At 38.8% G+C, this 15,020-nt stretch overlaps 1 protein-coding gene and 1 long non-coding RNA gene across 6 annotated transcripts in view; one reads left to right on the top strand and one right to left on the bottom strand.

The window, feature by feature from the left end:
• The window catches only part of MAX (MYC associated factor X), a 34,363-nt gene extending 29,812 nt beyond the window's left edge, over positions 1–4,551 (bottom strand). For 2 of the 4 annotated variants that reach the window (XR_011971786.1, XM_072629599.1), the window contains exons 1-2: positions 4,104–4,549; positions 3,327–3,353 (exon numbers count right to left, since the gene is read on the bottom strand). Coding sequence is in view for 2 of the 4 variants with exons in the window: in XM_072629599.1 (XP_072485700.1) it covers positions 3,327–3,353; positions 4,104–4,139 (63 nt within the window). In the remaining 2 variants the exon portion in view is untranslated. Of the gene's footprint in view, positions 1–3,326; positions 3,354–4,103 lie in introns of all 4 variants that reach the window. The other 2 variants (XR_011971787.1, XM_072629600.1) reach the window with 1 other exon arrangement.
• Positions 4,552–4,769: 218 nt separating this feature from the next.
• The window catches only part of LOC140517928 (uncharacterized), a 136,908-nt gene continuing 126,657 nt past the window's right edge, over positions 4,770–15,020 (top strand). For both annotated transcript variants that reach the window (XR_011971789.1, XR_011971788.1), the window contains exons 1-2: positions 4,770–5,265; positions 7,034–7,129. This is a non-coding gene — a long non-coding RNA (uncharacterized lncRNA). The remainder of the gene's footprint in view (positions 5,266–7,033; positions 7,130–15,020) is intronic.

Raw genomic sequence — 15,020 nt, 5'->3', positions numbered from 1 at the left:
GACCTGGACCTGTGACTCCACCAGGGCAGGGAATTCCCCTTGAGGAAATCTCCCCCAGCTATGCATATCTATAACTGTTTTGCAATTTATAGTATTAGAGACTCTGGAACACTGAGAGGTTAAATGATTTGCCGAGGATCACAGAGCAAGTATGTGGCAGATGGGCCTTGTATTCAGCATGTCCTGACTCCAAGGACAGCTCTCTACACTGTACCACATTGCTCCTGACATTAATAATAAATATTATCAGGGCTTAAAACTCATAAGCAATCTAGGAGCTCCTCTCATTACTTAGAGAAAATACAACTGATATTATCTTACCTCAAAAACCTAGCATTATTCTGAAGACACTTGAAAAATTCAACCCAATCAACAGAAAATCTCAACCAACGATGGTGGTGGACAGCAATGATATAAATGTACCAAAGCCCATGGAACAAAAATATTAATTCAAGTTTCCCACAAGTTTATTCGAGGAAATAACTTTTAAACTAAGACAGAACAAGGCAGGCTAGAACACTCACAAATGCTTGAAGCTAACTGCTCACTGACCAAATTTCCAGCTTTCTTTTGAAAATTAATCCTTGGTGTTGAGAAATATGAGTAGCACAATGTGGCATCACATTACACATCATTTACTAAAGAAAACATTTTTTTTGAACCTAGTAAACGTCTGCCCAGATTCCTATCCTGCCCTGGATTCCTATCCAAACTGGTCAATTAGTCCAACACTGCAGCCATCTTGCAGAAAATTGTAAATAAGATTATAACAGCAAGGCATATCTACTTTATTAATAGTAATAAAGGTCTACTCAGGAACCAATAATGTTGGAATTTCAGCACTGTGGTTAACCACTTTAAAAGAGGCAGCATATGATAAAACTCATTTCTGCTACTAAAATAGAGTACTTTGCTATTCAAGTTCAAATCTGAAACACAGATCTGCTCTCCTTCCTTTCTGAATATATTACAATTCTGAGAAGTAAATATCTTGGAGAGACTCATACACTTCAACATCAGAAACTGAATTGCACAAACCCGTTTTAAAACTTCTAGAAAATATGCTGCAATTGCGGTAATCTGAGCTAGCATGAAGGACAATCTCTTAGAAATAGTCTCAGTCTCACATACTTGTATTCAAAACTTAAACCCCTTCCTGTGGAACTCTACCAAAATAGAAAAAAAACCATAAAAATATTATGTGAAAGGAATTTATCTTGCTTCCATTATTTTTTAAAAATTCGTGGAATTAAAGTAAAAGGAAAATCACATCACTTGGGATTTTTGCAACATGGCAATTTTTTGTTATGGGAAATACTGATGAAATACTCTTCAAGTCATTCTTCTGGGTTACTCAGACTGTTTTCTCTAGTCAAGCTTATTTTTTTTCCCTACCAATCAACGTCTTTATCTTTCGCATGGCTCCCAGAGAATTATTAAATTCAGTTTCACTTTCTCTTACAGTTAGTTTTATTTCCTACTTCATGTCAGTTTCTAAGGTCTCATGAAACAGGATTTTCACACCTGTAAAACTTAATATTCTCTAAGTAACTTTTAAAACTCTCACAATATGATCAAATTTTTTCCTGTTATTCCAGCTTGATTTTCCTTCAAAAGTCAAGGCCTAAAAATGGTTGCTTTATAATGGGAATTTCTTTCAGCTTAACAAAAAATGCCCAGGCCTTGAGTTTTGGAACACATGATAGGAAGGGGAATTCTTATTCCTCTACCAGGTCCTAATAGTTGTTTGTGATACTGAAAAACATGCTTGTAATACTGTTGTGATTACCTTGTGCAAGATGTCTGAAAGTCTCTGCAAGCCAAATTAAAAAGAAGCCAAAAAAAAAAAAAAATCAAAGGGATAAACTCTAGATATCTTAACACTTAACCAAAGATTAGATGTTAAGGTGCAGAGAAGTACATTTTAATCATTTCATGTCCATTTAAAATCAACACATCAATGATTTTAAAATGAAAAAGGGCTTGAAAAAGCAACTTTCTCTCAACAAAGAAAACTGTTTTTTTGCTGAAAGCCCATGACTAGTTGTTCTAAGTAAGAGTCTGGAAAAGACGTTCTTCAAGGGCTCTTTTGCCCTTCTTACCATCCTTCATTTGGGGGCCATTTTCAAATCGCATCAAGGGAATTCAGGAGAAAAGTGAAATATTTTTTAAAATTTTGCTTAAAAAAGTACAATGTTAAAGTGGATATACTGTTAAGAAGATTTACAACAAAAAATCCAAAATAAGGAATCTTTCAGTCCACTAAAATGAATTTTTGTTGTAACAAATGACAATCAGAAACAGTTTTTAGGTCTAATAAAATAATTACATCCTGAGATTTCTCTTAATATTGTTTAAATTCTTCTGAAGCCCCAGATCTCTGGAAAAGATTCTGAATCCCGGTTTGTTCTGTTAAATCAAGTCTTAACTCAGCAAGTTTCTCTTTTTAAAATAATTATTATTCCTTACTGCTTCCAAATGCAAACTATCAGGGACTCTGTTGTGCTTCATTTCCCTTTCCCACTCTAATCTCCTTTTCTCTTGTGCCCCACAAAAAGTCTCTTCTCCCCACCCCCTTCAAATTCACTGAACACTTCCAGGTTTCTATCAATTTAAACTACATATCTACATCCACGGAAGCAAGTATCAAATACATTAATACAGAAAACCAAAGAAATGATCTAACACATTTTCTTCTGTCTTGGCATGCCTTTCTTCCACACCAACTACAAAGCTTTTCCTCTTTAGTTTCAAAACCTACTTCAACCCATGGGTCTAGAGCAGTGACATTCTGCTACTGTTCCGGTATGTGCAACTTGTGGCTTCAATTTCTGCATTACATTCTGATGTAATACTGCTAAGCCCTTTAAAGAATACAGTATTCATATGGCTCTTCATTTCTGATAATCACATGTGCCTCCAAAGTAACAATGGTTTAAAAGCTATTTGTCTCCAAATATTCTCTAGGCTGCTTTGCCTTCAAATACTGACAACAACTGAATTCAGAGCTTCTTCCATTTCCTGAATCCAAACAGTGGTTCTACAGATCCCTTGGATTTGATCCCTCAAGAATGAGATCCTTTCCTATGGACAAAGCTCCTCCCACTCACTCAGCCTCAATGGAACCTAACACCTGACAATCTAGAATGATGAAGTTTGCAACCCTTCTCCCCATCTAGAACCCCCGACGTAGGTCCCCACCTCACCTCCAGCATTTCACAGTGCAGTTTACCATCATAACATTGAAAGTAACAGAACTCTCTCTGACCCCGAAAAGGATTAGAACTGAACGGAAATGAAAATGAAATGGAGAGAAGGAGACGTACCGCAGATTGAAACCTCGGTTGCTCTTCCTGGAATAAGAGAGAGAAAAATAGAAAATATAGAAGTTATTTTTACGCTTCACATTCAAAAATAAGAAAGAAAATGCCGGCGGTGAAGGAAGCAGGGGATGGGGAGTGAGCCCGACCCTCCTCCCTTCCCCCCAGCCGGGGATCCCGTGCTGGGCTGGGGGTGGGGGGCGTGTGTCTTGTGCGCCGCCCTTTCTTCCGGGATCCAGCCCAGCCAAAGGGGATGCGCTGGGGGGAAGGGGTCCTGAATGCCCCCGTTCGTCAGCCCATGCCAAGGGCCTTCTGGGCACCCTAACTCCCCCCCTCCCCCAATAGATAAAGGAAGAGGGATCTTGAACGGGTGGGGGGGGGTCGGAGGAAGGGGCCTGAGCACAGTCCCCGTTCCCTGGATCTGGACAATGGGCTGCGGAGTGTACCCCCATCCCGGCACCGGGCGGGGGGATCAGGGAGGGGGGTAGACTGGCCCTGGTGAGGCTGCCCCCCCCGCGGGGGTGAGATGAGGGAAGAGTTGGGGGGAAGGGAGGATTCCCCAAGGCCACTCCTCCCCATCCGGACTCCAGAGGCCGTGGTGGCCGGGCGAGTGAGGAAAGTGCCCGGACCGAGACGGCGACGGCGGACCCGTCTACGGAGGGGAAGGGCGAGGAGGAAGCGGCCCGGCCTCTGCACGCCGCACCCCCGTCCGGTTCCGTCTCTGGCCTCTGGCCCCGACCCCCAAACAGACACACACGGGAAGGAAGAAACCCCGGGACTCACGTCGCTCTCCACCTCGATGTCATCGTTATCGCTCATTTCCTACGGCCCAGGGAGCGGCCACTGCAGCGGCGGCTGGGAAAGGGGGAGGGGTGGAGGGGAGGGGGAAGTCAGGGACAACAACAAGCCGGGCCGTACACGCTGGCTCGCTCGCTCACTCACTCCCTCACTCACTCCCTCACTCACACACACATTCACACACACATTCACACACACACACATACACACACACACTCACACACAACAAGGCTAGAACCACCTCCTCACTGCAGCACCGGATCAACGGCGGCACGCACGCCCGGCCCACCCCGCCCACGTGACCGGTCTCCGCCGCGCAAGGGCCGCTGAGACTTGGAGTCCACCCCTCTTCAGCCGCCCAAGGACCGAAGGTCCAGGAAGAACTACAAATCCCGTTAGGCACGATCAACACTCAGAGCCTCTCCGGCTTGTTGATGAGAACAAGAGCGCCTGCGTGTCCCGCGGAGGAGGGAGGGAGAAAGGGGAGTGTGAAGCCTTCTGGGAATTGTAGTACTCGGCGTGGTGGGGGTGTGGAGCGAGTTGTCAGGAGGTTTTTCTCCCAGGGCAGCCGTAGAGGCTGCTGGGTAAGGAGAGGACACGTGGAGGCTGCTGGAGCTCCGGGAGTGGAGTGGGGTGTCTGGGCACGCACGCTTTGCTGGGCAGTAGGCCTGCGGGAGAGGGTGGGGAAACCTCTCACGCACGCAGCGCGGCGCAAGGGCGTCCTAATTATCTCACATCTCTGTGGTTTTATAATTGGCCTTCTCCCCTGACTCACCGGCCACGTGTTGCAGTCATCTAGGTGTCACCCTGGGTTGGGGCTGCAGGGAGGAACTCTACGGAAGGGAGAACCCGGCTAGCCATAGCCTGTTTGTCCCTAGGATTTAGAGCCTGGGCAGAGGCGTTAACCATTGTAGGTGAGAACTGCAGCCCGGAAGTGGGAGCCTTCTGTCTCAGACCCAGAATCGCTGGTCCTGGGAGCCTGAGGCTGTGTGCGTCTTTACTGTTTCCGGTGTGTCCCAGGAGGTCCCAGAATGTTACAGTCTCCGTGAAATCCGTCCAGTTTTAAAATACACTGAAAGGAAATGACCACCTTTTAATTTTTAGGACACCTAAAGGGAGGAAAGCGGCAAATAAAGCTTGGCCCAAGGTGAGAAGTGGAAACTGATACTGGGTCATTTGGAAAGACCCTGATGCCAAGGCCTTTCTTGAACTCCCTCTCTCCCCCAACCCAGTATTTTATACACGCTTTATATTGCTTAAGTACCTGTTGTATCTCTCCAGTAGTGTGTAAACTCCTTGAGTTCAGGGAAGGACTGTTTAATTTTTGTCTTAGCATCCCCAGCAGCCCCTAGAACCTAATAGGTGTCTTTCAGGGGTCAGAATTGGAACCCTGAATAGGGTTAAATAATAATTTAAATTTAAATAATTTAAATTTTAAAAATTAAATTACTAAATTAATACATTTTACTTATAAAATTATTTGTAAAGTGAGAAAGTAGCTTGAAGGACCATGGTGTAGTGGCAGGAGTCGAGCTATGGAGTCCAATGATGTGGTTTTGAAAATTACTTTCAAACCTTACCTGTATGATTCCTTAAATGAAAAATGGAGGGATTGAACTAAGTAACATCTGAAGTCTCTTCCACCTCTGAATATATATAGTACCGTGATCTGCCATCTTTTCATTCCAGAGGATTCATCTGAATCCAGAATCTGTGATTCCAAATTCAGTGCCTTTGCTGCTGTGACATGGCAATGTGTTTGATACATTTAATTTAACAAATACTTTATTAAATCTTGTGCATATTCATTCGTTTTTCAGTCATATCTGACTTCGTGACATCATTTGGGGTTTTCTTGACAAAGATACTGGATTGATTAGCCATTTCCTTCCCTAGCTCATTTTACAGATGAGGAGCTGAGGCAATCAGGGTTAAGTGACTTGCCCAGGGTCACACAGCTAATAAGCTAAGTGTCTGTGGCCAAATTTGAACTCAGGAAGATGTCTTCCTGACTCCAGGCGTGGCACTCTATCCACTGTGTCACCTTATTAAATATTAACATATACAAAAGCTAAACAGTCCTTCAGGCTCACATGGTTCTACCAAACTTTCCCCCAAATGGAGCTATTTTAATAATAATAGCTAACATTTACACTCTTATGATTAAATATGACCAGGAACGTTTATGTCTAAGCCAGAGTCACACAGCCATACACTAAGCCTCCTAGTAGCTTCCCAAATACATTAAATGCTTTAAAATATATGATTGATCTACCACTATCCATGGAGACAGCAACTTGACTCAGCACTTTCTCCCAAGTGATTGTTTTCTCCATTTTATAACTGACTTCTCAGTTTTTTTAAAGTGTCTAAATCTCACCTTTCTCCAAACTGTTCAACGGTATTTGATCTCATCATTAAATGAAAGGCTAGAAGAGCAAAGATCCCAAAGCATGAGATCATAAAATTATTTCAGGGATGGCAACCTAATTAATCAGAACTAGATATATTTTTAAGGTTTTTTTTTTTTTTTAACACTAGTAGTGTTAGAACCTTCTGTAATGAAATGACAGGTCCAGACCCTCCCCTGTAAAAACAAGTAAATCCTTCAACATTTATGGAAAGAGTGAATAGGAATATCAGTTCAGACTAACCTGGCTTTATCATCTGGTGTAACATGAACCTCCATCAAAGCCCCACTTGTGTGTTTCATTCTGGTGTGGAAGTGGCACTGGATTCTCAAAGTTATGCCAACCTAGTACAAGATCTAGAAGGTCTTGTCAAGTTGGAAATGTTTCAGCTACAGGATTGATTAAAGACATGATATACTTACTGTATAAAAAGCAGACTAGCTTGGAGCTTTGGAGAAGCTTGCAACCAAATGGTTGACCTAGTATTGATTTTTTTGGCCACAGGAACCTGCTAAATCACCTAAGTTATAGAGGAATTTGATCTTCAAAAGTAGGAGAAATAGTGAGATGGCTGAAATCACAAATCCCTGAAATTTTGAAGTAAGTAGACTGTGAATGGTGAGTGTTATCTATCAAATTGATAAGTAATATTTAAATAACACTTGAAAGTATGAAGAATGCATCTCCTACCTCATTTCATTTGATCCTTAGTCACAGAAGTAAATAATGCAAATAATTTCCTCCAATTTACAGAGGAGGAAACTAAATCTTAGGTAAAGTGACTTATCTGAAGTCTCACAACTAGTAAGTGTCAGAGGCAGAATTTGAGCCTACAGCTTCTCTGACTTCAAATCTTGCTCTCTGCTCCACTATACTGCCGGTTCATACTAGGCTCCCAGATTAAATAGATATTTTGTTGTGTACTTATGCTTCGTTATGGTTTTTTTTTTTTTTTTTGGACCAGCAAACCATTATTCATCAGGATAATATCTGTACTTTATAATTATATCTGCCTTTTGAACTAGACATTTCTACTCTAACATGCCCAAGTGATAAATCACTGATGTCATATTTAGTTTTATGATTGACAAGGGCTCCTTGTTTGTTTTAAACCTGTGGTGTTTCAAAGACCTCACTGACAAGTTATCCTCTCCTAGAAGGCCAAGGTGGGAATATAGAGATTATGTTGTCTCCTGAAGTACTCAGTTTCCTCCCAGTTAGAGCTTGCTTATATGACTTAAGGTTCACCTGGTTGATGTGGAATTAACATTCATGTGGTAGATGAGTAATATATCCTCCAGAAGCCCAAGAGGCTATTTCCTTAACACAGTGATACTATACCAGGGTGCTTGATAGTGGTGCAGATCTCTGCTAATGCTTTTCTGTGAAGACTGTTTTTTGGCATACGTGCCTGAGAATTTTTTGGTCAGTGTGGAGAGCATGAGAAAGCTTCAAGACCTAGTTTATTCTCAACCTCAGTTGGAGTCCTTAAAGTTACTTATTTGGCTCTTATGTTAAAAATAATTTGTTTTGTGACAAAAATACCAACAAAAGGTGTGAAATCAGTTCATTTAAACTGCTTTATTGATACCTTTATAATCTTTTATTAATAACTTTATAACAATCTTTTTTTACTCATCCCTCTAGATTAAACCCAACATTGCAAAACAACCCCCAAACAACCCAATTAAACAGAAACATTTGTGTTATCCCAATTGTTCCTCCACCTTTCTGCCATAATTAAGGAGGTTCTTCTTTGGGAAGTTTGTTAATTTTTTTTAATTGATGCTTTTTATCTTTACATGATAGTCACTTTCCTTCCTCTCCTCCAGATGGAACCCTACCTTTTTGATAAAGAAAAACAGGTAAAAACATCCAGTAAGAAAGTCGTGCCTGATAATAAATAAAATATCCTAATTTAATAGTCACCTTCCTCTCTGCTTTGAGGAAGGAGGTATGCAACATTGTCTTTTCTCCAACACCTTCATTTTTAATGAAAAATATTTATTATGAACTTATAAATCATCAATAAACATAAATATTTCAATATACAGAGAACAGAAAAGAGGATTGTATATGGAACTGGCTTCTGTTTTGTCCAGTTCATTTGAAGTATATGAAAATTTTAAATTAAAATTTTTTTTGTTATTCTATACTTGCCATACTCCAATTAACATAAGCATTTCCATATGCAAAGAAAAATAAATGAAGAAAATTGTGTGTAAAACCATAAATCTCCATTGCAAATAACAAATTCAGTGTGTTAATTTTAAAGCTGTTTTGCTAGTCTACACCTCCCTCTATGTATGATATTTTTTCCCATGTGTGAGACCCTTTTTTCATTTCTTGTTTTTGAGCATCATTATCAGTAGGCCTTCCCCCCCACACCCTGTCTGTCCTCCATTAAAAAAAAAAACAAAACTCAACACCCTGTCTCGTGGCAAACAAGCATAGTTCTCTATGCAAAGCAAATATACACATTGGTCAAAATGTTCTCATACGTGTATATCGTTCTGCATCTCTCCCCTTCATCAGCCCTTTGTTATGGATTGCATGCTTTATCATTAATCTTAGGGAGTCATGAGGGGTTAGGTTTGTAAGTCTTTAAAACTTTTTTTTTTTTTTTTTTTTTTTTTACAATTTTACAGTCACTATATAAATTGTTCTTCTGGTTTTGGTCATTTCACTTTTATCAGTTTATCCAAGTCTTCCCAAATTTTTCTTTTGTCATTTCTTATCACACAATAGTATTCCATTAGGGTCAAATAGTTGTTACAGCACAAAGGGTGCTGGGCCCAGAATTAGGAAGATAGGAATTCAAATTTTTTTTCAGACACTTAATTGGGCAAGTCACTAAACCTCTGTCTGCCTCAGTTTCCTCAGCTGTAAAATGGAGATAATAGCACCTACCTTGAAAGGTTATTGTGAGGATCAAATAAGATAATATTTATAAAAACCCTTAGCCTGATACCTTATATAAATGTTAGCTAGTAGTAACAGTAGTAGTAGTAGTAGTAGTAGTAGTAGTAGTAGTAGTAGTAGTAGTAGTAGTAATAGAAGAAGAAGTGACAGGTACTTAGTAGGCACAATTTAATGCCTATTCCCTTTCCCTTCTCATTATAGTCATATGCTATGACTTGTTTCCTAACTGATGGTTATTCCCTTAGTTTGCTGTTATTTGCTACAGAAAGAAGTAATATTATAAATATTTCTGTATGTATAGGTCCTTTCCTTTCATCTTTTGAGGGAATCAGCCTAGTAGTGGTTGTGTTTGTCCTTTGTTCTCGAAGAGAACCTTGACATCTAGATGATGACATGACTTGCAGTTGACTTTGATTCGAGTGAGGGAGGTCTGTGCAAGGTCACCAACCTCACCTTCTTCTCCTGAGCCATCTGGATCCAGTGGCCTGATATTCATCAGGATGGCTGGAGATGGCCCAGGAAGCGATGTGAGATCCTGGCATTTTCAGGTTAAGATCTTACGGCATTCTCACTTTGAGTGAAATACACTCATTGAATGAATAGACTTCTTTAAGTAGTTACTCAAGGGATACCCCCTTTAATAAAAAAAAAAAATCATCAAACTGGGAGGGGAAGATCCTCAGGGTTCCTGGGTAAAAGAGAAAGAGTTACTATTTAGTATTTACTCTTTAGTATTTAGTGGTATCACTGAGTCAAAGAATATTCAGTTTAAGGACTTTTTGAGCATAGTTTCAAATTGTCCCCTAGAATGGCTGACCAATTTTATAACTCCACCAACAATGTATTAGTATGCCTTATCTCTCATATCCTCTCTAATAATTGTCATTTCCCTTTTTTGTCCTCTTTGCCCATCTTCTAAATATAAAGCAGACATCAGAGTTATTTCAATTTGCATTTGTCTTATTGTTATGAGTTTGTAACATTTTTTCATATGGTTGATGATAACTTGGATTTCTTCTCTTGAGAACTGCCTGTTCATGTCAAATGACCAATTACTGGTTCTTGTTTTTATGTATTAAATCAATTCCCTATATGTCTAGGAAATCAGCCTTTTATCAGAGAAATATTGAAAAGATATTTTTCCTATTTAACTGTTTCTCTTCTAATTTTAATTGCTTTGCTTTTGTTTGTGGAGAATCTTTTCAATTTCACATCATCAAAACTGTCAATTTTACGCATTGTCATCTTCTCTATGCCTTGTTTGGTCAAGGATACTTCTCCTATCAGTAGTTAGGAAAGGTAGGTCTTTCCCTGCTTCTCTATTTTGTTTATGATATGATCTTTCATATCTTAAATCATGTATCCATTTGGACTTTATTGTGGTAGAAGGTGTGAGAATATTGGTCTAAACTAAATATCATATGGGATGCAGTCTAGTTTTTCCAGTAGTTTTTTAAAATAGTGAATCCTTTTCTCTGTAGCTGGAGTTTTTGGATTTATCAAATAGTATGTTTACTTCTGAATTGTATGGATCTATTTTGTTCATTAACTGACTTTTCTTTTTTTTTTTCCAACCAGTATCAAATATTTGTGATGTTCACCACTTTGTATTATGAATTAAGATCTGGTCATTGTAAGTCTACTACTTCCTCATAACATTTTTTTTCTGGATTTCCATTCACTTTTATTCTTTCAGATGAATTTTGTTACTGGTTCTATAAAAGTAATACATTGGTAGTTTCATTGGCATAATATTGAATAAGTAAATTAATTTAGGTAGTATTTTACTTTCTGTTATATTGGCACAGCCCACCCATGAAAGATTACTGTTTCTCTAATCATGTAGGTCTGCCTTTGTTATTAACTTTTCTTTCTCCCTCCCTCCCTCTCTTCTTTCCTTCCTTCCTAGTTCAAATTTGACCTCAGATGCTTACTAGCTGTGTGACCCTGGGCAAGTCACTTAACCATTTTTGTCTCAGTTCCTTATCTATAAAATGAGCTAGAGAAGGAAATGGCAAACCACTCCAGCATCTTTGCCAAGAAAACCCCAAATAGGGTCTTGAAGAGTTGGATACAACTGAAAATGACTAAATAACACATCTCACCCCACTCTACTCACAAATTGAACCCCATTCTCCTCCCTTTCTAGTCCTTTCTGTTTTTCTGTTAGGTTTCATATATTTCTACATCAAATTGTGTGTCTATGGAATATGTTTAGTGTGTGTATTTAATCTGTTTTTGTGAGGTTCATGTGATTCCTTCCCCTTTCTTCCATGTGTGTATAATCTCTCACACTAGGATTATATGAGATGATAGTAAATTTTACCCACTTCAGTTCTTATCCTTTTTTCCTCCTTGTCCTAAGATCATCTGAAAAAGAACAAAGTTGTGCACAGGCCTTCTGTTTGTCTTATTAAACTCTATGATCCTTGAAGACATTAGGGTTCTGAAAGAACAGTTATTTCTTCATCATCATATAAAATATATTAAATTTATGTGATAAGCTTGTGTTGTGTTTGGTTTGATTTTCTCATGATTTCTCCAATTTATTTTAATTCTTCTATGCAATATGACTAATATGAAAATGTATTTAGTAAGAATGTATGTGTAGAACCCATATAAAATTGCATGCTGTCTCGGGGAAGGAGGGGGAGAAGGAGCGGCAGAAAATTTAAAACTTATGGAAGTGACTGTTGAAAGCTGAAAACAAATAAATTAAATAAATTTTTAAAAAATTATGTGATAGTAACAAACTGAACTACTTGTCCTCTGTTGAGCTTACTTTTACTCTTTTTAAAAAATATATTTAAAATGTCTAATGTGCTTTTTTCTTTTCTTTTTTTTGGCATCACTATCAATAAGCACCTTCTCTTTTCATTTATATATCAAAACCATTAATCCATTGTAGTCAGTAAATATAGTCAAGCAAAACCAATCCACACTTTGACTCTGTAAATAAATGTATGCCTCTTTCTGCACCTCTAAACAAGATAAGAAGTTGGAGGCATACTACATCATCCATTTAATGAAAAAGTCATGATTTGTCACTACACTGATCAGAATATTAAAATCTTTTAAAGCAATTTTCCTTTATATTATTATAATCATCATATATGTTGTTTTCCTGGTTTGATTTGCCTTATTATGCATCATTTTGTAAACTTTTTCCTAGGTTTTCTGAATGTATCATTTTAGTCATTTCTTGTGACATATATATTCTAAAAATTTTCATTATTATGAACAATCATAAAAAGATATGAATATTTCAATCTACAAAGATAGAAAGAGATTTTATTTGAAATTGAATCTGTATTATGCATCGCTTTAAAAATGTGTATATTAAATTCAGCACAACAGTATCAGCACTGCTTTGCTTGTCTCTGTTCCCTTTAGAACTTCCTTAGGTTCTCTTTTACATATTTTTTAAGTGTTTTCATTGCTATTTTTTCTTTTTTGCAGCACTCTAATTACACAAACTTTCCCTTCACAATGCCTTGCAACAAGTAACTGTAGTTAAGCAAATAATTTCACATATTATCCATATCTGAAAATGAACATCTCATTTTATTCTACTAGTGACTAGTTCATTATTTTCTTTGCTAAAAGGTAAGAGACTTGCTTCTAAGTCAACCTTTTGGATTGCATTGATCAGAGTTCTTAATCTATTCAAAGTTGTTTTCATTTACATTCTACTGACAAAAACAAAACAATCCCTGCCCTGAAGGAACTTACATTCTACTGGGAGAAATTACACATACATAGAAAATTAAATATGAAATATATTTGAATATTTTCATAAGGGATGGTATATTAATAACCAGAGGTGTCAGGATAGGTATTTCTCTAGGAGATGGAACTTGACCTTACTTTTGAAGGAAGCTAGAGATCAACCAAGAGATATAGGACCAGAAAAGGAGATGATCTATTCATGTAGTAAGAGAAAGGGATGATATAGAGCCTACATGTTACATTGATATCCTTGTATTATTAAGATATCTGAAGGAAGGATTCTAGCACATTAAGTGAACTCTCTAAAGAGGCTTTGGACAAGAGTCTCTGGGAATATGGTGTGGATGGATTGTGATCTGCCTGGTTGACAGAAGGACTGACAACAAAGTCTTCATACTCAAGTAAACTGTTAATAAGGTTAAGCATGAAGGACCATATGAAACTATCCAGTCATGTTCTGTCAGTTATTTCTTAGAAAGGTCTTTTGGATTCTCATTTCTAATACTCTGGTTCAAGCTATTATTTCATACCTAAACAAGCACTATAGTTATGTCTTCATTTATCTCTTTGCTCCAAACCGTTCTTCCTCCACTCATCCTGCATCATTCCACCAGATAAAGGACTACTTTCATCGTTGGTGTAATCTTTACTTACATCGTTCCTCTGAATACCAAGAGGATAAAATCCAAATACCCTAGCCTAGGATTTAGGGCCTTCCAAATCTGCTACTGATTCACCTTTCTTCTCTGTTTTCTACTCCTCTTCCTAAAGCATTCTATTTGAGCCAAACTAATTGAACTCTGCAAGGAAGCAATGTACTTTTTTTCTTTCACACCTCTGGGTAGTTGTGTAATTGTATATTTCCCTCCTTCATCCTACAGTCAATTCCACTCAATCCCTCAAGGGTTATCTCGAATACTTCTTCCCCATGAAGGTATCTCCTAAACCACTCTAGTCATTCTCTCTCTCTGTCTCTCTCTCTCTCTCTCTGTCTCTTACTCTCTCTCTCTCTTACTCTTTCACTCTCACACACTCTCACAATTCATAGCATTCATTTGAATGTCAATTTGAACTTAAGGGGTGTAAGGGTGTTCAGGGAAGACTAGTACCTCTGGTATTAGTTCTGCCAGGCCCTTTTCAAGACTGCTTTCCATCTTTGGTGTCCACCTGTCATCCAACTCTCACCTGTGACTCTAAGAACCTGTGGCATGCATGGTAACCACACCCTGGTAAAACCATCTCAGTAGATGGGCTGAACCAGGTTGAGGGTAACCAACAAGATTCAAACATGCCAGGGAGTATGGGAAGTGTCTCCCTTAAACATATGAAGACTTGCCCTGGTGGAATGGGCAGATGTGAACAATTTGTTCCAATGGGCCATGAAGCTGGTAGAAGGAGGTGCTGTGGAATGTGTAGAGCTTGGTCAGACATTGAAGACCCCAAGGTCAGACATCGAAGACTCCAAAGTCATCCACTGCATCCTGAGCCTCACTAGTTGCCTTGACTTTTGTCTTGGCATTGGACTTCAATGAGTGTGGAAGAGAGAATGAGGCCTACTTCATGCATCTGTACCTTACTTAAATTCTATTTATGGGCAAGTCAAAAGACATTGCCCATACCATTTTTACCTACTTCAGAGTCTTATAGTGACAGGAAAGTGATGAAGCATCAGGTGTGGATACAATGGGAGCTGTACAACCCTTCATACAGGTGGCACAGGCCATTGGATCATCTTCTCACTGCCTGAGGCAGCAGTGGGATTCAGCAGCCCCTTGGGTAACTGAGCAGCTTTTTTTAATGACCATACTACTCACCTCCTGGTGTGAGAAAGTGGCCAGAA

This window comes from Notamacropus eugenii, chromosome 1 (assembly GCF_028372415.1).
Source record: "Notamacropus eugenii isolate mMacEug1 chromosome 1, mMacEug1.pri_v2, whole genome shotgun sequence".
In the NCBI taxonomy this organism is placed as follows: Eukaryota; Metazoa; Chordata; class Mammalia; order Diprotodontia; family Macropodidae; genus Notamacropus; species Notamacropus eugenii.
This window is presented reverse-complemented; position numbering and strand designations above follow the sequence as displayed.